The sequence below is a fragment of the Canis aureus genome, chromosome 11, assembly GCF_053574225.1.
Source record: "Canis aureus isolate CA01 chromosome 11, VMU_Caureus_v.1.0, whole genome shotgun sequence".
Classification (NCBI taxonomy): domain Eukaryota; kingdom Metazoa; phylum Chordata; class Mammalia; order Carnivora; family Canidae; genus Canis; species Canis aureus.
In genome coordinates, this window is record NC_135621.1 from 62,035,845 (window position 1) to 62,063,644 (window position 27,800).

Genomic DNA, 27,800 nt, shown 5'->3' on the forward strand with positions numbered 1-27,800 from the left:
TTGTGTCTGCTACTCCCAGCCTCTTAAGTACCAGACTCTATGTAAATCATAGCCCTAGATAGAGGATACTGTTGGAGAAAAAAAGGACTGTGACAGAAAACTTCACTGAAGTAGTGCTTCTGGCTGCTTCCCCATCTTATCACTCCTCCCCAGGACAGAGAGAGTAATTTATTTGCTTAGAGACTTTTTGATATGGAGTGAGCATATGTGCTTTAGGCTATTCTAGGCTTTTTTTTTTTTTTTTTAATTGCCTGCAAGGAGGGATGTGCAGGAATGGGAAAATTTTGGTCTGCTTTCTTGACCAAGGTATAACCTCTATTCTGCTTTTTTAGGGTGGACAAATCTGGCTAATTAGAAGGAATGTTACTAAGTCCAACTGGCTATACACCTAAGCTGCATTCTTCAATTCAGCTTTTATCCATAATAGAGCATACATTTTTAAATGTATCTTCCCGACTCCTCCCTCTCTTTCTCTCTTTCCCCCAAGGTTCTGAACTTGAACAGGAAAAGGAATGCTATCAACTGGGCTTTCTTGCAGTCCAGCAGCTGGGTGTAGCCTTATGTGAGGCATTCTTAATCTCTGCTCACAAAAGTAAGAATTCTTAGCTTACTCTACTGCCATCCACAGTTCCAGAGCAGTAGACCCACGACTTCAGGACAAGGCCTGAAACATTTATATTACTTATTTGCTTTCACATGACAGAAACATCTAGCTTGTAATTTAAACATGGCTATTCCTTTGAATTTTGTCTATTCACAAATTTATTAATTTACTTATTTATTTATGCTACATTTTAATAGTGGAGAGAATGGCCAGTGTATGGCTAATGTGGCTTTACAATTCTACCTTCGTGAGAAATTCTTCCCAGTGACTTTGTGCCTGCTTTTTCCTCTGCTTGACATGCTTCTGCCTCCTCTGCCTCTCCCTGACCAAATTATACTTTTAAGATTTGACTTTGGTGCTACTTTTATTTTTTTAACTCGTGTTGCAAACTGCACTAACAACCTAGAAATGATCCTTTTAAGTGTCTTTCTCCTTAGGTTGTAAGCTTCAAGATATGATGTATTGTGCATTTTCATGACTCCAGCGTGGGTCCAGTGCTTGGTTTACACTGATAGATCATATATAGATTAATGTGTTCAATTTTTTCTTCTCATTTTTATTGGAATATTACTACTTTCATTCCCTCCTCATCATTTCCACCAATATTGCTTTTTAATTTAAGGACTCATCACATCTGAAAAGCAGTAGGAGAAGATGGAAAAAGTATGGATTTTGGTGTCAAATTGCTTGACTTTGTCTTCTTAACTTCTATCAGTATCTATTTCCACATCTGTAAAATGGGGTTAACAGAGTAAAATTTGCAGCATTTGAAAAGTTTTAATGGCTTGATCACAGAGTTGACACTGAGCCAATACTTCGTACCTTCCTTTCTCTGCTCTGGCTCCCTTGTATTGATTGTTGCAATGATTTTCTAACAGAAATAAAGTTTTTATGAGTTCAAAAGTGCTCCATAATCTTGATCTTTTCCCCATAAGCATTATCGGAGGTGGCTGCTCAGAGGCTATCTTGAAGTGTAAATTTAATCTCCTCAGGCTTTTTCCTAACAAAAGACGCAACATGCTTCCAATGGAGACTACTATCATGGAAGGCACCCTCATAACAGGATTCTGAAAGAGAGGTATGTTAGAATATTAAGAGTTGGAAGCCTAGAATACATCACTTAAATGATATTCCCAATAAGGGACAATAACAGAAGAATCCCTGGCACAGCATTATTTTTGAATGGAAAGTCATGCTATAACTACAAAAACAAAAGAAAACAAAATTAAAAATGGCAAATTGCATGTACAGAGGAAGTACACAGGAAGTGAGCTTTTTCTTTCTTTTCTTTCTTTCTTTTTTTTTTTTTTTTTTTGAAGTGAGCTTTTTCAAAACCAGGAGTTGGATATCTTATTCCCAGTTTCCTTCTAAATGAAAAGAAATATCAGGGATGGTTTTATTTAATTCTTTAATCTTCTTCATGTTGTTGTTTGCTGTCTGAATAGAAATAGGGAATGAAATTCACTTGCCTAATTCTCATTAATATGTTATAGGAGTGGAATGGGATGAGGTTTGTTCATCCTCATTGCTTCCTTTTTCTGGGCTGGAGGCCATAAGGCACTTGGCTTCTAGAGCTCAAGCTGTTCTGTTCTTCAAATATCCCCTGACAATCAATTTATTGAGTGATCCTGATGTTGCTCCAGGGATGAGATGACAATTACAGACCCACCAGGAAGCAAAAAGGTGGCAAGAACAGCAGTTACTATACAATGGTGAGGATTCAGGGATTTGTCAGTATATGGGTGTGAGGCAAGAGTGAGAAAGAATGGTGTGAAAGTGTGTGTGTGTGCACACGCGCGTGTGCATGTGTTTTCTGCAGTGAGATTAGGGCGAACTTTGATGTTTCGATGTACTTAAAATATGATTCTACTCAACAATAAATGTAGTTTTTGCAATAGGAGAAAAAGCAAGAAGAGAGAAAATTTATAAAGAAAGAAAACTGGAACAGTGACCTTTGAATGAGCCCTTTCCACTGCTGTTAGAAGGCAAGAGCCACTCTTTGTACAGACACCACACGTGAGTGTGAACGTTAGAGTGGGAGATGACGGAACGTATTTTACTTTGAGTGTTGAGTTGAAGCCAAACTTCCGTCAAGACCGGCTGAAGATTGTTCAGTTTTTAGAACTTCTTTCTTTCCTGCAATATGTGACTCCTTTGGATTCTGTAAGTGATGATAATTGGGAGGAGGTCAATGAAGGGAGAAAGCCACTGTTTTTGAAGTGATTTGACTTTTTATTGTTTTCCATGACTGATTGGATAAAATATGCATTAACTAGAAACTTTAAAGGTAAATGGTACTTTGCTACCAGTTCTACTGGACATTTAAGAATAGTGAAGGGAAGAAAATCTGGTTTTATTTTCTCCCCAATAAACATATTAGCGAATCCTTTTTCATGCATCCATCAAAAAAGCAATTAAAAAAATAAAGTACATAAATAAGCATAGCAGATGGATATGGGATATAACTCATTTAAGCTTGAGCAGTTGTTTATTTCTTCTTTATGAGCCAATCATCTCATATATGATTAAAACAATAAGGAGGAGCTAAGACACCTCCATTGTGTTGCTCAGCAAGAGACAATTCCCCAAATTCTTTGAATTAAAGCTAAAAGTCCATCAAGCAACTTATGCTCCAATTTTTAGAATTAAATTCCAATGAGTGGTCTTTTTCACTCTGTATTTCATCTCTTCTTGTTTGAGTAGGTTGAGAAAATGAGGTGCTTGGGTTTTGGGGGGATTTTTTTTAGAGGAGGACCCCCTAAAGCATCAAGGTGAGGAAGAAAAAGCTACATAATGCTGTTGTGTGTTGTGTGTGTGTGTGTTTATAAACAGATTATTACACTTAAGACTGGAATTTGAAATATACTCATACTTTCCTCTTTCTGTTTCATTGTAATAAATAGTATTTTCTGAGGGCAAAAAATGTCTAATTTTATAAGAACATTTTGTGTAAAATCAGATCCAAATCCCAGACATCCTGATAGCAACTGCACACATCCTTTTACATAACTGCTGAGAATATTAAAGGAATCCACACCAAATTTCTATGTGAGAGGCTTGTCGATAGGATTAATTCAACCCAGAGCAAGGTGGCAAAAATATGTCATCTCATAGTTACAATGCAGCATGAGTGCAAATGGACTCCGTCCAGTTCTGGTGTAAATTATAAACAATTAAAAGTACAAGAGTTTCAATGCCCAGAACTGAGAGCTGAGGACATTACTGCACACTTGAGATAACTTTGGGAACTGAAGAAGCAATTGTTTCACAGTATGACATGAAAATAACAGACAAAAAAAAAAAGAAAATAACAGACAATATTTGCATCTACAGAGTCAAGCATAATCTTGTGTGTGGCTTTATCATGTAGAAGATTTTTTTTTTCAGCAAGCTGGCAGGAGCATGAGTGATGCATAATGGCAGTGGTGAATAGTTTTTGGAATAGATTAGTAGGTGACGTCACGGATAAAGGACTATTTATCACTATAATTTAACACAAGATGCAACACAATGGCTTGATGGATGCATTTTATGGTTTTCAGCCAATCATAATAATGGACCTATTGACTAAAGTTTTATGTGTCCTTTACACATCCTTCATGTTTAAAAAAAAAAACAGAGACCATGCTGGAGAAGAATGAGTGATAATTCAGAAAGGACCCGCCCTTTGTGGCACAGGTTTTCTACTTCCATAAGCCCCTATGCTCCTGTCCTGAGATTCTTTGCTCAAACTACCAAAGGTCAAGGGCAGAGCCAATGCTACATTAAAGGAAGCATCTGAAGTGAGAGATAATATTGTTCTCCTCTACCAATGAGGTCAGTCAGCAGGGAGCAAAGTCATTTGGGGAACTGAATTACTGTCACTTCCATGACATCTTTTTTTCCTAAATAAGGGAAGGGGTATCAGTTAAGAAGAATGAGACCTCTCAGATTTTTCAGAGAATTTCTTAGCCACTCAGGTCTAAGAAGATGATAAAGAAGGTCCAGAAAAGAGTCCTTTACAAAAATGTGTGAATTAATCATGTCAGATCAGAGAATTTGCTTAAGATGGAGAGAGTACATTTGTTTTCTCTTCTACCCACCTCCTTACCACCAACAAATACCCTTAGGGATGAATTTCCTTTTGCTGATTCCCATGAACTTCTTGGCTACTATAAAAGTTAGGGCTAATTTCCTTCTTTTCTTTTATTTTTTTAAGATTTTATTTATTTGTTTCAGAGAGAGAGAGCCACCTGGAGTGGGGGAGGTGGGCAGAGGGAGAAAGAATCCCAGGTAGATTCCATGCTGAGCATGGAGTCCAAAGTGGGGCTTGATCTCATGACCCTGAGATCATGACATAAGCTGAAATCAAGAGTCAGACACTTAACCAACTGGGCTACCCAGGTGCCCCTTATTATTTTTAAAACAATTCACTTGAGGATATAGCTGGAGAACTACATTCTTTCCTGTACAAGGAGGAGAACAGAAAGAAGAGGAATTAGATATTGTGTGATTAATGTTTAATCATTTCACAGAGAACCAGGACTAGTAATTTTTTTTTTACTTAAATACAACAAGCAAGCAAAATGTTATGTGATGCAATGATGACAGATGACAGATATCCTGGCGATAGGTAGTTTCAATCTCAGAACACATGTACACCTCTTACTGATTGCTATCGCTAACCACATAGGAAGATTGAAAGGGTTAAATGGGATAATGCTACCAAAGTATTGAATATATTTTGCGTATCTCCTATGTTTGAGACATTTTTCAAATTTTACTACATTTCCCACAAACTTTTATGCTGTGGTATAGGGATGGAGAGCAAAACATACGGAATAGGGCTGCTGGGTATCCATCCCAGATCATGTCATGATATTTGAAATATCGGGATATTTAACTTCTGGAAATCTGTTTCCACTTTTGTAAAATGGGATTTGGTATTAACACCTGCCTTATCTGACTGCTCTGAAATTAAATATATTAATAAATGTAAAGGACTTGGCTGTGATAAGTAATAAATAAATAGAAGGTGTTATTATGACTAATCCTGCTCTGAAATTCTTTTAGGAGGTAGCCTGTCAGTGATAAAGGGAGCAGTTCAGGTTTGAATGTGGATATGTATATTTGTTCCGGCTTTATTGAGATATAATTAACATACAACATTGTACAAGTTTAAGAGGTACAACATGTTGATTTGACACACTTATATACTGCAAAATGATTACCACCATAGGTAACACTTTCATTATGTCCCATAATTATCATTTCTTTTTTGTGGTGAGAATATTTAAGATCTAGTCTCTTAGCAACTCGCAAGCATAGAATACAATATTATTAACTATAATCACTATGCTAAACATTAGATCTCCAGAACTTACAATTGTGAACATTTTAAACAGTGAGGTTATATATTTGTATATGCTATTTGTTTGTACTTTTCATTTGCCACAATCTGAACTGCAAATGGAATAATATCTTTTTAAATGTGCCTCTATGAAGAGAGAAACATTTCTTTATGAATAATAGACAGAGGAGTAAATTCTTTATTATTTTATATCCATTCATCCATTCATCCATCTAAAGTTTTTGAAATCATTACTTTATGAAGGGGACCAGATGGCTCAGGAAATTTGTAATCCTTACACTTTGATTGGCAAAGTGCTTTTAAGTTAAAAATCTAAAAGCATCTTATCAATATTAGCTCATTGCTCATTAGAAATAACCTAAGAGTCTTAGTTGAATTCAGCCTCATATGCTAATTAGCAAAAGTGTTTCTTACTCTTGTCCTTTGTGTGGCTTATAAAAAATGGTTACACTTTGTTTCCAGAGAGTCTATGCATTTGCACTATAGCCACTTTGTATGCTAACTTTAGTTTCACCAGGAAATATAAAACTTCATACTAAAGTAGACCAAGTTGCAAGATAGAAAAATATGAAATAGGTATTCACTCTGTTGAAGAAGAAAATACCTGGCAGGACATAAGAAATCATGGGTATGGCATCATATACATGCCAATGTGCTATTGATTGAGTGTGAAAAACATTTTAAAGACAATCTGAGATTTTAATGTAAGGAGGTTTACATAACTCCTCAGACAGTGAAGTGAAACGTATGATACATGTTCCTGGTAAGGGAGAGCTATTCCAATGTTTGAAAAGATACATTGCGTGAGAGAGGGAGACACAATGCCAAGAGAATGTTCTAAGAAATCAGTGTAAATGATGGTGTAGACTGTTGTGTTAAAAGTTAAAAAAGAAAGAGAGAAGTAAAAATATTTTTAGGAGGAAAACATAGATGCTACATTTCAGGTATAGGTAACACAGCTGAATAAGAAACAACTCATCTTTGGTGATGGTGGATGTCAGCTGCCTGATTATCATGCAATTTTCATTTATCGCTGAGGACAGTATCTGAAATGTTCTAAAATTACCTATGTTTCCTTTCATGCTTTGCCACCAAGTCCTGTCAGGCTAAGCCACGTTTTCATAGCCATTTTGTGATCGACCCGGGCAAGATCTAGTGAACATTTGGTAAAATCTTTGGTTATCTTTGCAAACAAAGGTGGTTAAATGTGGGTAGGATAATAGATGAGTACGTTTGTAACCATTTAATTACATGCCAAACAGTGCTATTTAATGAAGCAAAGTTATGTTTAGGGAGTTAACTAGATTTGTGCCTCTATCAATAGTCTGATTTTGTTCCATACTTTTAACAATGACTTTGATGATAACATAGATGGCTTACTTGTCTGTTAGGAAAAAGGTAAAGTAACTCTTTTATTTGCTTCATGATCAACAAGATCTCAAAGGCTACAATAATGAGTCAAATATAATGAATTGGAACCCATAAGAGATGAATGTAAAGTGATACACGTAGGGCCCAAGTCCCTCTGTATAATGCAAAAACAAAAACAAAAATAAGCAGTAGGAGCACGTTTTATAAAGACACAATGCTCAATTGATTCTAAAATTCCATCATGTGTCAACACTGTGATACAGCTTCTAGAAAAGCTATGAGACTTATGGACATTTATATAGTGTCAGTACCAAAAGAGGTGTTAGAGAGTGTGATGGTTTTGTAGCAATGTCAGGAAGATACTACTAAAGCTAGTTGGGCTAGATGAGTGCAGAGTTGCTACAGGTGTTATAAGAGATATGATAAAAGACTCATGAATCACTTAAGGTGCTAGACTAGCAATCTCTATATCTTCTAAACTCCAAGATTCTAGAAATCTCACCAAATATACAGCTTTGGATATGAAATTTGATATTAAAGAAATGAAGTAAATGGAAAGACCAGTAGACATGCATGCAAAAAAATCTTGAGCCAAAATCTCTGCTTTTTTGCCAAGTATCTTATAGTATGTTTCCACATACACTGTTTCAAAACAGTACAAAAAGAAAAAAGGCCCTCAGATAGTAATTAGCCCCTGAACTTTTATTTAATTTGGAATTTGAATGAATTTCTCCACTATCAAGAGGGGCTTTCAAGCTGACACATAGAGATAATCTCTATGTTCCAAATCTTCTGGTAGACTTCAGAAAGGACCCCAGATCCCCACATTATTTGACTTTTACTGAGCCTTTCTGTTTCCCTAACGTTGTTTAGGTGCAAGGAATTAAAAACATTGACCACAAGGACAATCTAGTAGCTCAGAATTGTATACATTTCTCTGGATGTTCTTTCTCTATGAATGATCAGTTTTTGGAAGCAAAGACCAAGAACCTTTTGGGTCAAGGTCTTCTTTAATGATACCTATTTTTTCCCTCAAATCTAAACAGTGTTCTTTTATATTTTTTCTTAAAGGAAGCAATACTTTAGTACATTCTTCCATGTTTAGGCTTTGATTTTATTTTGATTTTCACAATAAAGTATAAGTGTCTCAAAGGCCAAAACCTTCTTTGAATCCTCAGAATTTACCACAACTTTGGCACAGCTTAGGCACTTAGTAGATGCTTGTTAGATTTAAAATTTAGTGATAATTAAAGAAAATTAAGGAAACATTAATAAATATCACAAGTGATCCTGTATTGGATCCTGCACCAGTAAAAGGACATTAGAGGAACAACAGGTAACATTTGAAGGTCTGTCAATTAGGTAATTGTTTTGAGGGTTTTTTTTTTTTTTAAGATTTTATTTATTTATTCATGACAGAGAGAGAGAGAGAGAGAGAGAGAGAGAGGCAGAAGGAGAAGCAGGCTCCATGCAGGGAGCCCTACGTGGGACTCGATCCTAGGTCTCCAGGATCACACTCTGGGCCGAAGGTGGCGCCAAACCCCTGGGCCACCAGGGCTGCCCTTGTTTTGAGTTTTTATGTAAATGTCCTGAGCTTGATAATTAAACTGTGGCTATTAACATTAATTAATATTGTAAATATGATAACATTAGAGAAGTCTGGATAAGGGTTATAGGGGATACTTTGTACTATTTTTGCAAATGGTTTATATGTCTGAAAAAATTAAATGATAAAAGGAAAAGGGAAAAATGTTTTCTGATGATGTGGTTTCTTAGTGGTTGCTAACAAAATAGAATGGGGCAAGATAAATTGGTATTTTTCTAAGGCCTGGGTATTTATAGGAGAAAAGGAAGTGGTTCTGTCTTGTGCATAAATCATAGGCATGTTCTAAGGTACTATTGGCAGGCGTCACTTGGAATTAGCAATATCAGATCACAGGAAAGTGGTAGTTGGGTAGAAGGCCATTTGTCCACCTGATCTTTAAAACTCTGTCAACCAAAGTGATGTGGAGTGTGTTCTCTATTTAATTCTATAGAAAGTAGCCTAAAAGATGACTTCAAGCTGACTAGGAGTTAATTTTCAATGCTAACCTTCAATTAATTTGTAACTTTTTTGGCACTCGGTTTGCTGGAATGGCTGTAATTATGTTGTTTTCTGAACGGTGAATTCATTCAGGGCATACTCTCCAGACTGTTTATACAGCTGGAAAATAGCAATGGTAATAGATGAGGGGAAAGAAGTTAATAAGGAACTTACTTTAAAAATTCAGTTATCTGTGTGTGTATTTTTAAGTGTCTCATGAGCCATTATTGGGTAGCTTAAATTAAATTTTTCATGGTCGCCATTTTAAATGAGCTAGTAATAAAATTGCTAGATGTTTTAATATTTTAAATGCTGTCTTGAATTTGAATGCATACTTGAGATCACAAAGGAGGCAGCTTAATGCCTTTTTAATACTTAGTTCACCATTTGCTGAAGAAAGCCATGTTGGTTTTCCATTAAGGAAACCAAGACTGTCATCTGCAAATTTCTCCCTAACCAGAGCTGCTCTTAGTGTTTTCTGGAATCCTTTCTATGATCAATTCAAACTGAGGAAGGTTGCATTGCTGCCATGTTGGTTTTAGCTGATGGGTTACAAAAATTACCTGTCAAATTAATGAGGATGCTCACAGGGGATCTTTTGGCTTTTATAGCACATATACTCACATCTTACTTTCTATTTAGTCAAAACAACACTCTTTAACAAGTATTTCCCTCTGATCATAAATGCCCATGGTGTGGTTGGACACCTTATCTTTAACAAACTCCTAACTTCAAGAGCTACCACTTGGAGTGAGGTTGATTATTACACAGACTACTAGACCCTAGACCCTGAGTTTCTGATTCAAAAAGTCTGGGATGGTGCTGAGAACGTATATTTGTAATGAATTTCCTGGTGATGCTGATACCACTAGTCCAGAGACCACAATTTTTTTTTAAAAATTATTTATTTATTCATGAGAGACACAGAGAGAGGCAGAGACATAGGCAGAGGGAGAAGCAGGCTCCCTGTGGGGAGTCCTAACAGGACTCGATCCCAAGACCCTGGAATCATGACGTAAGCTGAAGGGAGACGCTCAGCCACTAAGCCACCCAGGCACCCCAGAGACCACAATTTAAGAACTATTGCTCTAAGGCAGAGGTCAGCAAACTAAGCCTATAAGCACCTAGTTACCCGCTATTTTTTGTAAGTAAGGGAACACAGCCATGCTCATCATTTACATACTGTCTATGGTTACTTTCAAGCTACAATGGGAGAGATGAGTAAAGCCTAGATTTATTGCCTAGCACTTCACAAAAAAAGTTGTCTGACTCCTGCCCTAAGGTAGTCCTCCTAATTCTGTTATCAAATGTGACCAAGGTGTGAGGTGTGGATGTGGTTAATTCTGAGCAATAGGACAGCCACCCATCCTCTCTCTGTCACAGCCCTCCCAACCTGCCCTTCTTCTTTTGCAAAGTCTGCTCCCAGAAATGGTACTGCTATTAACCATTTACCCATTATTCACTTGTTTCCTCTCCAGAAGGCATTTGCATCTTAATGATTCTTTCTCATTATAGGATGAAAAACCTTTTCCTCTGTGAAATACATTTGCCATAACCCAAGCAGGAGAGTTCATTTTTCATAGAAGCAGGGAAATTCCCCCTTATTCGTCCCATTGGGAGGCAGCCCCTCAAATGAGCATCTCCCTTTGCTGAAGTGCACTCAGACAAGAAAAGAGGACTCTTCCTGACTTGCAGCAACAGTTTCTTGCTATGGCCTTTTATGCTGGGCCTGAGGCCTTTGCCCCAGTTCATAAGATCTGGTTTTGATATTATTACAGGTTGAAGGAGAAGGGTCAATTTCACAGATGTCTAAATGTGTGTTTTCAACCAAACCAGTCATCAGTCCTCCCACAGGCCTTGGAGGAAACTTTTATTCCCTGAGGGAACAACTGGATTGCAGAATTTCTTTATGTTCATAATTTCTCTACATTTCCTGACTTTGTAATCTGCCTGCCCAAATGACTTGTGTTGCACAGATATTTTATTTCTTGTGCCATGCCTTTGTTCATGGGTCTCTTTTGCCTAGAAAGTGTTTTCTTCTCCTATTCACATAGTTAATTTCTCTGCATCCTCTCTACAGGTGCTGCCTTCTCCAGGAGGCCTTCTCTGCTTCCCATGAGGCATGCAGTTGACTCTTTGTGTTTCCACAATTCTTTGCCACCTCAGCATTACTGAACTTCCCCATCATTTTCTAATTACTTAGCTGTTTCTATAAACTCACTCAAAGCTGGGCTATTACTTATTTCTGTATGTCTTATCCTTTGCACAATGCTAAAATATGAGTCATACTCAAAGTCGTTTTCTTTTAATTTATTCATGAGAGACAGAGAGAGAGGCAGAGACTTAGGCAGAGGGAGAAGCAGGCTCCCCATGGGGACCCCAATGCAGGACTCGATCCCAGGACCCCGGGATCAAAACCTGAGCAAAAGGCAGATGCTCAACTATTGAGCTACCCAGGCGTCCCTCAAAGTTGTTGAATGAATAAATAATTAAGAGATACATTCTCAGATGAGTAAAGCATCCCTCATATCATCCATGCACCCAGAATAGTAACTTGGTAATAATTCCAAAGATGTGATTCCCTCAAAATAAAATGAGCAATCCAGTTATTTATCCTACTCTTCTACCTTTGGGAGGGGGCTTCCATTTTTTTTTTTTTTTGGGCTTCCATTTTTTACCAATATTTAGGAATGTCACAACTTTTCGGTGATGGATTTCCCAGCCTGCCAAATGGGTCTAATCCAACCAGTTCTTGGAACCTGCCAATGTTAGTTCAGGGTCTAATGAGAATGACGAGGAAGTGCTTTGTAGAATCAGTGGCACTGCAAAAACCTGTGGCATTATTACACACACAGTGTCATAGTGCCATTTAACCTTCTATTGTCCTGGGATTCATCTTGATTTTAGGAATTCACTCTTCAGTCTTAAGTTGGATAAACAAAGGCAAAAACCCATCTAATATCCTTTCTTTAGTCTTGGAGAAGAAAGAGGGGAAATGATACATGTTTGTATTCTGCGCTTCCCCATATTGTTAGCAATCCTTTCTGGAGAGAGAGCAGCTCTCAAGGTCCTATATTTTAAACATCTGTTTTTAAACAGTAGCTTTCTCCTTAGAAACACTCATTGCTTTGACATTTGCAGATTTGCTACAGTGGAAGGTCAATAACTTGCAGTTTTAGAAAGTACATCCCCTCTCTGCTTGGGTCCCTCTGGGGAAAAGCAATTCATACATCTTTTAAAGCTTGGACCATTGCATTACCCAGGTGGAAGGGTGACTTTTAGGGCCATTGAGCATGGAATTTTCTCACTTCATCCCAATTATCGAAACACCTGCACTAAATGGCACTTCAAAAATTACAGTGCTTGGTCCTGCATAGACATGTGGACACATGTCCCTGAATAAGCAGTATCTAAACTAGCAAAATAGGGCTTATTCTTGCTCCCTTTCTAGATTTGGGATCACCTGTATCAGCCTCATTTGACAATCCTAAGATTCTCTTTGGTCATTGTGTTCCTTCCCTAGTCGTTCATTCTCTCAGTAATGCAACAATAATTTATTAAATTCTGACCATCTGGCAAAGGTTAAACTGAGTTCTGGGATGAAGCTCTGGTCTCCCCCCATGGATGAGGTTTATAGTCTAACTGGAAAGATATTATGTCAATAAACCAGAAGATATATGATGTAACTGAAATAAAAACAGAGAAATAGACACAATGGTAAAACTGTCATGTCTTAACTAGGACCTGTAAGGAAGGCATGCTTCCCATGGAGACGATATTTCAACTTCAATTTGAAGGATAAGTTCATCAGATGCATCAGAGAAAGAGATCTACACATTCAATGTGGAGGATAGTGTGTGCAATCAAAAGATAGCAAAAGGTAGAGTAATGTACTACTCAGAGAATGATGAGTTGTTCAGTGTGACTATGGTTTTTGGAAGTGTAATGGGAAGAAAAAGAGGCAGGAAAACTAAACAGAAATTGGGTTTTGGAGGACCTGAAATGCTAGTAAGTTTGTTCTTTAGACAGGGACAAACCTTGAGAAATTTTCAGCTATTTCATCACAAAAAAATACGGGTATTTGGTGTGGAACTAGTGTATCCAAATACCTCAGAATCTTTCTGAGCAGTGGATGACTCCTAGCAACACCAGGAGCTGGTCTCTCAATCTTTCTTCTTATTTCTTAATCTCTCCAGATAAGTTTTGAGTGCTTGAAAATAATGAATGACTCCCCCCCACCCCTTGCCGTGATTGGAATTCTTAAGATGAGTTCTGCTTTCCCACTCTTTAGGAACTGAATGCCTTAACCTTCTTGCACCTTACATATTCACATTAAGTAAATTTCAGTGTAAGGCAAAGTCAGAAGGTTACTTTTTGGGATAAAGATTAATAGTGGTCCCCACATTCAGTTATCTTCTCCTTCCTGGACACACAGGAAGTTTTTCCAGCTTCCCCTGGCACTCAGTTTGATCCACATACTAGTTAAGGCCAGTGGGTTCTGAAGATAAGCAAGTGAGTGTCTCTTCTGATTAAAATACTTTGCAGTGGTATAAGTTTTGTTTTCCCCCTGCTGATGCAGTACTGGTAGGCCCATGTTAAGAGAGCAGTGTCAGGAGATGGTGAGAACTTTCCGTAGCTGGATCCCTGAATGACCAAAGTGAGAAAGGCTACCTGCTAACTCGTGTGGAAGAAGAAGCAGGAGTCTAAAATAAAAGTTTTGTTGTATAGCACCACTGATATTTTAGAATAAATTTGTTCCCACAGCTGGGGGAAATCCAGGATTTGTGGGGTATGAAACTTATTTGATTTGAAGAATAGGTGTTTTTACAAAAACAATACAAAAATAACTTACCTTCTTAAATTTGACAAAACATATGACCATGAAGACTCATTGGTCCTTCCAGGGCCCTGGGAGCGGTCTGTAGAGGTCCTGATGTTTAAGGCTCCTTAGCCTCATAGTAAACCTGCCTTTCCCCACAGCACAGCCTACTCTGATACAATTTCTTAGAAACATTTCTATCTCAGGCTTTCTGTTTCATCATAGAAGGAAAAGCTTTGTTCTCTGATAGGGAAATTGGTTCATTCCTTTAAAGGTAGGAAAGGTTTTGGAGGGGGGCTACTGAAGATTCTTATTCTTTTGAAGCCATCACTTTGGTAGCGTACACACGTCCACACCTGTGCCTCAGCCCAGTAATGCCATTTGTGTCTTTTGAAAAAGAAGGATATACACCTTGCAATTGGAGGGGATAGTTTGCCAAACACCCCAGATTTTACTTCCACTAGCTTTGAGAGTTTGCAGATTTCTACCAGAAATTCTCTGTGAATGGTTGGTTGTTCAATGGATCCATCTATTCATTCACTTATTTAACAAATATTTCTTATGTCTGACACTACTATAGTTGCTGGAGAGAGCATGATGAACAATATTTTTGTGGTGCTTGCACTCCTTGCAGTTAAAAATCTAGCTAATTCATTGACCCATTACTACCAGAATATATGGAACTTAAGCTAATTCTTTCTGATCTATAGGTTAAGATTGTCCTGAGCCAAATGGGTTGGCTGACCCTTGCCCCTTTTCTACTTCCCTTTTGAGGCATGCAGAGAGAATGAATTAGGTCATTCAGGAAAAACTGTTATAGCCTCAGGAAGAAAAGTGCTATTTAAATCCAAATCATTAGCACCAATAAATCTAATAATAGACATATAAATTCATAATGCATTTGAATAACTCTAAAATAAATATGTGTGGTGATTAAGTGATGCCATAATTGGAACTCTGTAGGTGGAAGTGGGATGAGGGGGAGAGAAAATCACTTTTCCTCTAGTCCTTATTAACCATCTAAACTTGGGAAGTGTTACTTGGAAGTGGAATTGTGAGAGCATCTCTGATTACGAAGGGCAGGCTTAATGTAATTAGTTTCTATGAGACATTTTTGCAAGGTGTACATGCATGTCCTTTGAGTCTATTTGTCATTGTTATTATTAAAATTTTTGTTAAATTGCCAAATTTCATAGCAGTCAAGTAGCTGTATATGGGAATAATGCTAAATGTGGAGCTTGGGTGCACTCAGGTTATCACTGAAATATGAATGGTGGTCATGGATTAGCATCCACTTTTTCTCAAATTTCATGCAGTTTGTAGGCTACGGTGCCTCATTCTTATTGTGTGATACATAATGGCTCAGTACTTACAGATTTTCTGTTTTTTAGTGCCAGCCCCCTTCTTCCACCCAATAAGAGTTATCTTTATGACACCCACATATTTTAAATGAAAGAAAACATAAATACATGCAAAACTGTCATTGGCTTTTAAGGTATTATATAAGTGATTAAATTTTATCATGAGGAGACAACCAGCTAATGGTTTTAGTGGAACACATAAAACCTCATAAAATACAAAAGTTAAATTTTGTCATATAATGGGAATCGGTTAGAGAAACCAACAGAGTTTCCTTTTCCCCCTGAATAAATTCTAAACAGTCCTTAGAAAATGAATTACCAGACTGCAAATCAGGATGAAATATTTTATAGCCATAAAACTAAAGCTACTTTCAGACCACTTAGTAGGAGGAGGAAAAAAAAAAAAAGGGAGAGCAACTTGTCAACCCTGTTGTTGCAGTGTCATTGCCAATGGCATTGATGCTGGGCTCTGCCTCCATTTTAACAGTTTGACCTTGTTTAGAACAACCTGAATCCAATCGACAGGCCTCCCTCACAATCCGCCACCCATAATAGAAGGCACAGCCCCTCTGAGAGTGCGTTCAGCTGGAGCTTTGCCAATTGAAGTAATTACGTGATGAAACTATTTAACTTTGACTAAAATACTCTCACCAGGTTCTTGCAAACGGTGTGTCTTATATCTTGTCGAAGCAATTTTATATCATGCCTTTAAAGTACAGTAATGGCCCCTTGCATTGACAGAATCCTCGTAAAAGGAGAAGACCAAGACCTGGCTCATGAAGTGGTATTGATTTTCTGAGTTCCTGCTCGAGTTGCCAAAGATACAACACTGTTGTTAAGGAGAGGAGATGCCTTGGCCTTCAATATCACAGGAGGGTTCCTCGGTAAGCACAGGCGTCAGGAGGCCCCTGTGATAAATAATGCATTTGGGTGATAACTGCCTGTATTACTTTGTTAGTTTTGAAGTGACTCAGCACTTGTTCATCCCAAATGCTTCTTGATGTCACTCGTGGCTGTGGCGAACTCTTCTGTATATAAATAGTGCCCAGACTCCAAGAGAGCACCTCTTGAGGGTTAATTTACACGAATGATTTATTTTAGGCAGATTTTTCTAAATTTTAATCAGTGAGGACAATGAACAGATTTGACTTCTAGGTAGAGTGATGGCTTCAATTTGTTGCTTAAAGAGAGCTTAAATGTGTCTGCAGATCCGGAACTATATCTAATACAGGTTAAGTTAGTTTTTAGTCACTTCTAGTAAGTCCGTGTGAAAAAGATTTATAACCTTGAGCATAGCTCTATGTATGTCATTACAGATAGCAAGAGAAGGAAACCAAGCATCTGATCAAAATATGCATTTCCACCAACCTACATAAATGGATACAACTTAATCTTCACTTTTTTTCAATCATAAGTTGATAAACTGCACAGTGTCTAATGCTGAATAAGAGTAAGAAGATGGATCTGATGATTTTCAAGGAAAATTGAAAGTTATGTTTTTTAATCTATTGAGAATATGAATGTCTATACTCAAAACCTTTTTTTTTTTTTTTTTTTTTGGTAGTGGTGGTGGTGTGTGTGTGTGTATGGGGAGATGCTATAGAGATGTAAGGAATAGGAATGATATTATATTGACTCCACTCTTGATTGGAACACTTTTTTGAAGGAAACTAAAGATGAGGGAGGAAGGTTTGGAACAGTGCCAGAGCTAAGTCTCTGGTAGAGAACCATGCAGTATGTATTCCTGACTCCGATCCTTACAGGGCCTACATGAGTACCCTATGAGAGAAAAGGAGAGGAGGGAGGGAGGAAGGGGATACACATGTGGTCTCTCCTCATTCACAAGACAGAGAAGGCCAGGAAAGCAGGGCAATCAACGGAAATGTCTCAAAGTTAAGAAGATACTGACCCATTAGCTTCTCTTTTCTCTCCTGTTCCAACAAACTGGAGGAGCTGTCAAGTTGGTCATGAGCAAGTGTACATGTTGTACATTGCGTAACTTTCAGGAATGTCACTAAAGTAGCAGGGCTCTTTGTTGGAATAACTTTGGTGGAGAAGGTACTGTCTGCCTTGTAGTCTTTGTGAGTGGCATCACTGGAATTATGCAGTGCTCAGCTAGCTTGGCAGTGTGCAGTGGCCCTGGAGAAGAGAAGCTATGTAATGAGATGTTCCTACCTCAGTCTCCTCATCCTTACTTCAAGCTGTTAGAGGCCATGGACGGCTCTAGCCTGGGCTGGGGAGAGAACTTTGAATCATAATTGAAGTTAAAATTTTTAAATAAGTAGGAGTGAGTCTTAAGTTAGACAGATCTATACTAAAAGAGACTGGGGACTTATGAAACAGCAAGATATGAAGAGAACCATTTATCAGAGAGAGTGGGGATGGTACTAGAAAAAAGTTATACTGTTTTAAGTTTACACAGAAATGAATAGTGGCAACCCCTCAATAAATTCAGTACATATAAAATGAGAAGATTACTGCTCTCCTTCCCTGAAATCGTAGAATATTTTCTTCAGGCCAAAATACATATTGATTATCTCATGAGTCTAAGAAAGGTCATGTGTGTGGAAATCAGTTTTGCTTGACTTTGTGCTCTACTTCTGGTTCCCCTTAGTCAGGTGTCTGCTGTGTGCCCAACTTTCAGGGATGGACTATCACCTTTCCTTGTATCCAAATCTTATTATGGTTTCCTATAACTCAGTGCCTTTACAATCATCATCTTATTCTACTCTCAATAGTTGTCTGAACTTCCATTCCTTACCTGAGTTTTATTTATTCTGATGCCAGAAGTTTAAGGATTTGATTTGTTGAGATCCATGTGGAAAGCCTCTCAATCTGGTTGGTTTAGGAGGTGTGCTAGTGTAGGACCATTGAGGGCATTGTTGCTTGGTCACAGCCTCCTAAGACACAGTGTACCTTATTTCAGGTGGAAGAAAGCATCTTTGACAATCCCAACACCACCCAACACTAACCATTTGGTTATCAAGGAATGCTGTCATTATTGGGTGCAATCATCGTCTTGTTCTAAATGCTCTGTCATCTTAGATGGATGATCTAAAGATAGTTAAGGGTCCATTAGCCTAGGGCAAATAAGGAGGTGATGCCCTCTGAAACTTGATGAAGGTCAGTTAAGGACAACTGAAAGATAATACTAATTCACACAGTGGGTAATAAAACAAGGGACCTCATTATCCTAAAAGGTGATACTGGCAGGAAATATAAATGGATTTTAAAAGGGTTTGGACAAATTTATGAATGACAGATTCATAAATGGTTTTAAAGAAAAGTGGGATGTAGTCAACCTTTAAGGTGGATGTCAGGAAGAATAGTCATACCTTCTTGGGCCTTGCCACTTAGAGCTGTTTTGAGCAACAGGACTCAGAGTTGAAGGGAACACAGGCATGGGTGGTCAGTCTATTCCCAGCTCAGGAACACATAGAGAGCAGAATAATGTAAGGGGAGAGAATGAGCTTTGGAGTCCCACCACTTTCCAGCTAGATGGCCTTGGGAAAAGTCAAGTATCTAAAGTCAAGGATCATATGTATTATGTACCTTGCACAGTCAGAGAGACTATATGTAAATTATGTCCAAATTCTCAAACGTGGTATACACTCAAAAACTGCAACTGTCATTATTATAAGTAAATTAAAATGACACCCTTAAAAATAAATAAATAAATAAATAAAATGACACCCTTGGCTACAATTTTAAGCACAGTCACTTGTACTGGGCTTAATGAACTTAATGAACTGTAATGAAACTAGGTAGTTTCATTACATCACTGTGTACTCCATCTGTACTACTGCAGAATTTCAGAAGACCATTACCCTATAATATCTTGGAGAGTTGACATTACCATAAAGAGGTTGATTCTAAGAACAACCTCAAATATTGTGATTCCATGATGTTATTTCAGGACCTGTGAGACGTTTTAGATACCTACACTGGAGCCTTATACCTCTGCCACCTCTTACCTTCTTGCTGAGTTTCTCTTATGGAGGACAAGACTTACTGCAGATCTGAAAGTTTCCCAAATGACTCTTGAGAATCCTCTGACACCAACATTATGACTACCATGCTGCCTAAGAATTTGAACCTGAAAGTTTACCAGAAAAACAAAACAAAACAAAAAATCAACCAAACAAACAAAAAACCTTGTGTTGTTAGGTGTGATGAGATTTAGGGGCAGATGGCACTTTTGTATAGGAAAATACTTTAAGGAGCTTTTTTTTTTTTTTTTTTTTTTAAAGAAAGAAGCTTCTTTGGATCTATTACTGAAAAGAAGAGAAAATAGTCATATAGTTTTGCATAATTGAAAAACACAAACTTTGAGTTTACAGTGGCAGTTGATAAAAAAGAGGGACAAGAGACTTTTGCTAGGTGTTTAAAGATATAAATGACTGGTGAGAAATTTTGTGGAACGAGCATGGCCAAGGGACTTTAATGATATTTGCTTTTCAATTTTAGGTTGTTCCTGTATTGTGTTGGGCCATGATCTCTTCTATTCTACCCAAACTATAAATTAAAGTTAGTCATATGCAAAAGCACTGGTGGTGCTTTGGGGAAGCAAAGAGGACAGAGGAAATAACATACATGAATAAAGTGACCAAGGAAAGAGGAACTGTGTGAGGAGGCAGGACCATAAGTAAGGAGAAATCAGTGGGAGTGACCAGGAAAGTAGGACAGCCTTCCCTTCCTGGAAACTCTCAAATGTATTTGGGACTGCACTATATTTCCCATGTGTGGGACTGGGCCTGAGTCACTTCATCAGGAAATTTAAAGGAGAATGTGACCCTAGAAGATGGGAGGGCCTGAGACATTTAGATTATATGTCTGTTATCATTTAAATGAACTCACATCCCAAAGATTCTGGTATGTGTTACTTTTCGTCAGCTGTCAGTTATAGGGATACAAACCAAAACAGAGAACACTAATCAAATTAATACTCCATTTATGTGCACAGTACTTGAAGGTTTACAAAACACTTTCACCTCTATTATTCATTCGACTCTCCAATTACCCTATTAAATAGTAGCAAATTTTGAAAGTTTTATTTTTTTCTAAATTTAGGTACTCAGAAACCCCATCTTTCAATAGGTTGTACTTCACTGTATGCAACTAAGTCCTTGGATATTTGTTAAGGGTTAAGGACTTGACTCATGGTTAGAAAACCCGCATGGACTGGAATGTTGGTTTTGTTACAATTTATGAACCCTGGTATTCAACATTAATATAGAAAAGGTAGAAGGGACATTTGCTGAGCCAAATGCTCAGGTCTCTGGTATCTTGGACACACAGAACAATATGTAAAGTAATAGCAAAAACAAACAGCTTAGGAAAAGCAAAGCAAGGTATCTTTGTAATTCCTAAAAAGGATTTATAACCTATATAAACATGAATCATAAACCCATTGGTAAATAGATCCAAGCTCTTTCAGGAAGATGTTTCATTTATATGTGGGAACTAAAAACTCAGCACAAGAGAGATGGTCAACAACAGAAAAGAAGATTCACGTTACTCAGAACACATAATACCTTGGTAAATGATTATCCTAACATTTTAGTTATAGACATTTGATTTTAATTTCCTCAGCACCTGTGCTCAACTTTTGAGGGATCAAGGCATGCCAACAATCTTCTCAGAACTTTGGGGTGTTTATAGCCTAATGGACGTCCTTCTCTGTAAAATACTGGACAAGTTTGGTCCAGTATTAGCTGAGTAGCCTTGAGCAAGTTGCTTATGTTCACCCCTACATTTACTAATCAGTGGATATTTGTTTCCATCACATTTGAAGCATATATTTCCCACAGTGATCAATATAAATATGAGAAAACAGAGCCATTTGCCTTCAAGTAGCATACCATTTAGCAGACTTGAACTCAAATAGTAACTCAAAACAAGAAAGGAGAGCTTAGGAGAGTGTTTGTCAGCCTGTATATCCTCCAATACATATATTAATGAATAAAAGAAAACAAAAAAATATGGAAGTTAAAATAAGAAAGAAATGCACACATATATACTTTTAATGTTGGTATGTGTCCTTTCAAACTATTTTCTAAGGACATGGAAGTATATATACAGATGGGCTTATACCGTGCATACTGTTTTGCAATCTGACCATTTTTTTCTGATAATAAACACACTGAACAGTATTTAACACTATTATTTAATACTTCCTTGTAAGCTAAATGTTACTTTTTTCCAAAAATTTCCTATAATAAAGAGAATTGCAGGACCTGTGACAAACATGCCTTTTTTTTTTTTTTTTTTTACTATCCTCTATAGAAGTTTAACAGCTTTATGGTTTACTTTTCACATGTCTATGCACATTTTATTTAAGCATATTTAGTGTTTTATTTTTGTTTATTTTATATAAATAGGATATATATGTATGCCTCGGTGATAATGTATGATATATCTGTATATGTGTGTGTGACATATAGTTTCATATATATATTAAATGTGCCCTGTAACATTCTATCATGGACGCCCTTCAGGTCAATAGGACCTAGATATTATTAATTGCATTCTATGTCATGGTGTCATTCAGTTATTTTCCCTATGATAGGCATTCATATTATATCTGCTTTAATTTTTTAGCAGTTTAAAACAATTTAAAAATATGTTTGAACTGTATGCATCCTTATGAACTGATGTTTCTACAGGACAGATGACCAGAAGAACAATTTCTGAGGTAGTCCATTTATTCTTAATACTGACTAGTGTCTTCCCAAAAACCTTACCAATCCATTTTTCACCAGCAGCATATAACAAACACCCTATATCCATAGCAGCACCATGCACTGACCTAGTGTGAACTTTTAGGCACTTTCTTACCCTTTCAATTATGTACAGATGGCTCAGCCTAGCATTCAAGACCCTCCATAATATGAATTTAATTTGACATTTGAGTATTTCCCCTCATTACCATCCTATAGATAATAAGTCCTATAGAAACCCTTCACTTAGGCAAAGTCATTGCATTGTTTCTAAAACCAATTTTGCCTTTTCTTATTCCTTAATCTTTGCTCAAGACTGGATTTGGATTTGGATTTTTCTTCCATTCCACAATTTTTCTCTTTCTTACAGAATTTTCCCTGTTCTGCATCCTCCGTTGGTCTTCCTGAGGCCCTCAACCGTATTCCTCTCCACTCTTGAGCTGTCATCATGTTTTATTCATGTCTGTCCTGTGGTACTTCTGTATAACACATTGCATCATATACAGTTTTTTAGTATGGGCAATAAGCAGGTATATAAATAGTATTTTAAAGATAGATGATCTGCCTCTTCATTAGTATTTTTCATATTGATACTTAAATTTTTTATCAAATTGAATTAAAGCAATCAATAAAAGAGCTATCACAATGTATTCAGTGAGTACGGAACAAAGCAGAGGAAACATTAAAAAATAATGAGTATATTTCACACCTGAGTAACTGGGTGCAATGGGGTTCCTTTCTCTAACAGTCAGGAATAAGAGGAGAACATAGTTTGGACAGGATCTATTTTAGGTATCACCAGGACATCTGGGTGGCAGTGTTCAACAGGGAGATAGCTGCATGCAATTCTGACTTTAGAGAAATTTGGAACTGGGAATACAAATATAGACTTTCCTCAATTTATTTATATGCTTTTATTTTGAAATTTTGAAATTAGAATGAGCTAACACATGGATAGTTAGGAGAAATAATTATTTTCTATGTGGGAACACTATCTAAAATTAAATTGACTGGTAGGAAAACTGGCCAAAGGGTTTTGACCTCCCATTATTTGTTACAGGTATCACAGATTTTGGAAGCCTTATTTTTTCACATAAGGCAAATTGGTGATGGTCACACTTCCACTCTGTGTGTGTGTGTGTGTGTGTGAATATTATTCTTAGTTCTCTCTAGAGTTAGCTGACATTCAGCAGCTGACCCATACATGTACAGTTATTCTAGTTATCAAAATATTGAAATCAGTCTCTATTGGATATTAGATTGTTTCTGCTATATATGCCCTCTTGCCATTACCCTGACAATCCTAACCCTTCTCTTAGGACTTCTCACCCTAATCTCAAGATTTGGCAACTAAAGTGTTAGCACTTAACAAGGTACAGCCCTCTATGACCCTGTGGTAGCTCTGGGTGGGGGTAGGGGGACAAGTCTATGCACGACTGGGTCATCCCCAGATACTTGCCCATAACACCTTTGAATTCACACAAAGCATGGTCCAGGCTTCTCCTCCCTTACGTAGAAGAAGGAATTATTCATTTCTCCATCTGAACATGAGCCTTTTTCATCCATAGAGTACCACTCAGTCCTGATAGGTCGTAAATACACTAAACTAGAACTGCAAAAGCTAGGAATTTTAAAGAATAAGAGTTTGACTGGGCATATTGTAAAGAAAATTTATCTTTAGAGAGGACAGATATATTCAATCTCTGTTTCAATATTTGCATTTAAAACTGCTGAAGGCAACTTAATGACAGATCAGATGATGATGCAATCCCATTTGTGAATTTAAATCTGATTTGTTTTAATACAGTTTTTACCAAGGAAAGCACTGAGGGAGGCTCTGTGCCACTGCTGTTGCTGGTGTTATTTAACCCATCTATTCTTTCTAATAAAAAGAGCCGAAGAAATAAAAAACTATTGATCTTTATTTATTGACTTCCTTGTGAGTATAGTTAAAGTTGACACAGATCAATCACAATAAAGTTAAATGGATGATATAGTGTAACATTGCCTGGGGATTGCAAGCAGAGCTTTAATTATGAGAACGTTAACATTTCCCTCTATGCAGATTGGGTGAGGGACTCTACTTACGGACACTGGTAGTGGAGGGGACAGAATTCTGGCTGCTCCACACCCTCTTCAGGAAAGTTTTCCACCTCCTGTGGTGAGAGGGAAAAGCGGGAGGAAAGGGAAATCATACAGCCATTTCTCAAATCTCTTATTAAATCTGTGTTTCACCCTCTTCCTCTTTAGAGATCCTAAGTAAGATTAATGTCCAATGTTGTCAAAGAGGGGGAGATGAGGCATCCTGGAATAACAACTTTGAGCTTTATTGCATGTATCTACCCTGTGCCGCATTCGTGGAGTCATTTCCTCTCTTCCTTCTACCCCCATCACTTTGCTGTGTGTTCAAGAGAAAGAATCTCTTTTTGGAAAAAAGAGAATTTTGCCGATGGAAGAGTTATCTCTTCTTTTGGTGTTGAGTTGGAACCAAACCGCTCAGATAGCGAAATCATCTAACTGTTGTCTCTGACTCCTATGTGAATGAAGATGGCATAGTTACTCCAATTAGCCGGGCCTGTGCTGTGCCTTGTCTTTCTAACAATGGGAATTTCTTTGCTGAATCATCCACGTATACTCACTCAGTTCCTATTGTAGCCAACATCAAATCTCAGCTGAATATAACCAATTGGTGGAGAGCAATAATTACAGATCAACTAAGGGGTCTTCGTGAAGACTGAAACATAAATATCTTGGCCTCATTACTCTAGTGTTCTGAAGTGGACTCACTAAGCACCTTGATCCTCTTATGGATGCCTCCTTCAGTGACTGCGGTCCCTATGGCTACTAATATTAGTTTTGTGTCCACATAGATTGGAATTAAAGTATTTATAGCCTCATAGTGGAGAATTATGAATCATTGGTGTAGGTGCATAAAATATTACCACTTACGCCTTTTGTATTTGACTTTAATTCTAAAGAACCCAGGTTTTAAAGTCAGTAACATTAACAGAATTTGAGAAAAATGTATAGCCCTGCTTTATATTGTATTCATAACATTTGAAACCATAAACATTTCTGCTGGTGCTTAAAACATGTTTTCTATCTTGTATATGAGCTTTTCTTTACCTCATCCCCTCCACGAAAGCAGGACCTGACAGAAACCATTGTGCTCTTATGTAAAGGTGAAAGAAATAGAGCCGCATCTCAGGGAATAAATGTTTCTTTGATTTCCTTTTCTTTTTCAGTTGGTCGCCATTAATTTTAAACTTTCCTGGCATTTTCCAGACAATAAGAAGAGAGAAGGGAGGGGACTCTGGAGAAGAATGCTGGTCCTTTCTGTAAAGTGTTCTCAAATGGTTGTCCATCTTTAAATGCAACCTGCCTGCATACAAAGAGATCACCACCATTCTTTGCATTCAAAGACAATTGACAGTTCGTCCAAATGCTAGAAATAAGGGTCATAGCAATTTCCATAAGAGGCAGAGTTAATGGGATTCTGGCCACTCCTAATGCTGCATGAAAATACTAAGTTTTGTGCAAAAATCATTTTAAAGTGCACACCTATATCACCAGGAAAAGAGAGTCCCAATCTCCTTGGGGAGCCTAGAAATCTAAGATGGCTAATTCATTTTTTAGTGGCTGGTGCCTTCAAGTTTCTTGTTATCATCCACTTAAAAGGTTTATTGTGAAGTTCTCAGTATTTCTCCTGGGTAAGGGATAAGAGTAAAGAGTATTTGAAGGAAGAAAATTGTTTCTTAAAAAAAATTATGTTGTGGGCAGCCCTGGTGGCTCAGCGGTTTAGCGCCTGCCTTCAGCCCAGGGTGTGATCCTGGAGACCCGGGATCGAGTCCCACATCAGGCTCCCTGCATGGAGCCTGCTTCTCCCTCTGCCTGTGTTTCTGCCTCTCTCTCTCTCTCTCTGACTGTCTCAAATAAATAAATAAATAAATAAACAAATAAATAAATAAATAAAAATCTTTTTTAAAAAGTTATGTGGTAAATAAAATTTTAAGAATTTTTTTTGGAAAGGCTATTTAATTTATTTATTTTGATGAAAAGGAACTCTGGTTTCAATGCTTCAATGGAGATATTTGGGGATTCCTGCTTCATGTACTAATAAAAGGACCTCATGGAAATCTTTGGCTTGTTGGTTTATTTTTCTTTATATTCCTTTTTTTTTATTGAGTATAAATGATTCAGTATTTGCTGTGCATTCATCAAATGTTGATGAATAGTGTATTAATTAAGATTAGGTTCAGCTGCTAGTAACAGAAAAAAAAGATGGCAGAGCCTTAGGGAAAAAACATGTGCTTATTTCTTTCTTACATGATACTCAGGGAGGAATGAAGTCCAGGGCTATATGGCAGCTCTGTTCCTCCTGAGCCTTCCAGTTGTCCTCTCCACCACCCTTGGACTAGAGTCCTCAACTTCTTGGTCTCCTGTGGCATTGGCAATGCATGCAGCAAGATGGAGGATGGATGCAGAAGAGAGCAAAGGAGAGATGTTCTCTCAAGACAGAACTCTTTAAGATGACAGGGGGACATTTCCACTTTTAGCCTAATGATTGTAACTTAAATCAGTTGGCCACTTGTTATTGCTGAGTGACTGTGAAATGTAATCTTAATTCTGTGGGGTCCTGTGTCTAATATTCTACAATTATGGAGAAAACATGAGAAAACAGATATTAGGATATAAATAGCATTCTCTTTCACAAGAAATTTCCCTGATTTAGACATAAATACAGCTGAGGGGATTTAGGGAAGCCCTACACCTTCTTTCTTCAAGGAATACTTTGGAGAACATGGTACAGTGCCACACATGCATGGGATTAGCTGCATGAAATGCAAAATAAGTAACCATTCTGTTTGTTCTGCAACAATGTAAAATTGCTAAATGTCACCAAGAGGGGAAAATGCAGTCAAAGAAAGCTGTAAACTCTTTGGTGTAATTCAGCCAGTGAGTTTTAGTGAACCAGATTGATGTTCTGCACCCTTCCCTTAAATGTGTCTGTTTATGTCAGGATTTGCCATAATTATGTAGCTTTAAGCACAAATGCTGTACTCTTTCAGTAGTCCACATTTTGACAATGGTGATTTGTGGTTTTATTTATGGTACCTGTGATTATTTGAAAATAGCACCAACATATTTCTATTTGTTTCTCCCTTATCATCTCTTAGTGCCTGTATCTCTCCTTCTGACTTTATTCACGCTTTTTGATCTAGTCTCACACCTTTTGATCTAGTCTCAGAACTAATTCAGAACTAATTCAGAAATCCTTATTCCATTTTGGATAAATGAGAGAAAGGTCATCAGCAGTTTCCATTGTCGGAGAAAACAGCCAAAACAGCAGTAGGATAGTCAGAACCATGGACAGCAACACAGACACTTCATCCTAATTCCACATTCCCACAAGAGCTTTATTAATGTCTATAAAGGTTGTGCTAGCCCTGAGACAGTAAAGATTCAAGTGAGGGAGTTTGAAAGGGGGAGAAC

General features: G+C 37.5%; 1 protein-coding gene across 9 annotated transcripts in view; it reads left to right on the forward strand.

Annotated features, from left to right (window-relative positions):
- The window catches only part of LOC144324194 (uncharacterized), a 580,701-nt gene that overhangs the window by 336,547 nt on the left and 216,354 nt on the right, over nucleotides 1–27,800 (forward strand). For 4 of the 9 annotated variants that reach the window (XM_077915477.1, XM_077915475.1, XM_077915478.1 and 1 more), the window contains exons 6-8: nucleotides 13,150–13,288; nucleotides 16,330–16,472; nucleotides 16,905–17,038. The exons of 3 other annotated variants lie outside the window; for them this stretch is intronic. Coding sequence is in view for 1 of the 6 variants with exons in the window: in XM_077915487.1 (XP_077771613.1) it covers nucleotides 16,330–16,368 (39 nt within the window). In the remaining 5 variants the exon portion in view is untranslated. Of the gene's footprint in view, nucleotides 1–13,149; nucleotides 13,289–16,329; nucleotides 16,473–16,904; nucleotides 17,039–25,552; nucleotides 26,428–27,800 lie in introns of those variants that run through there. 2 more of the 9 variants (XM_077915479.1, XM_077915487.1) reach the window with 2 other exon arrangements.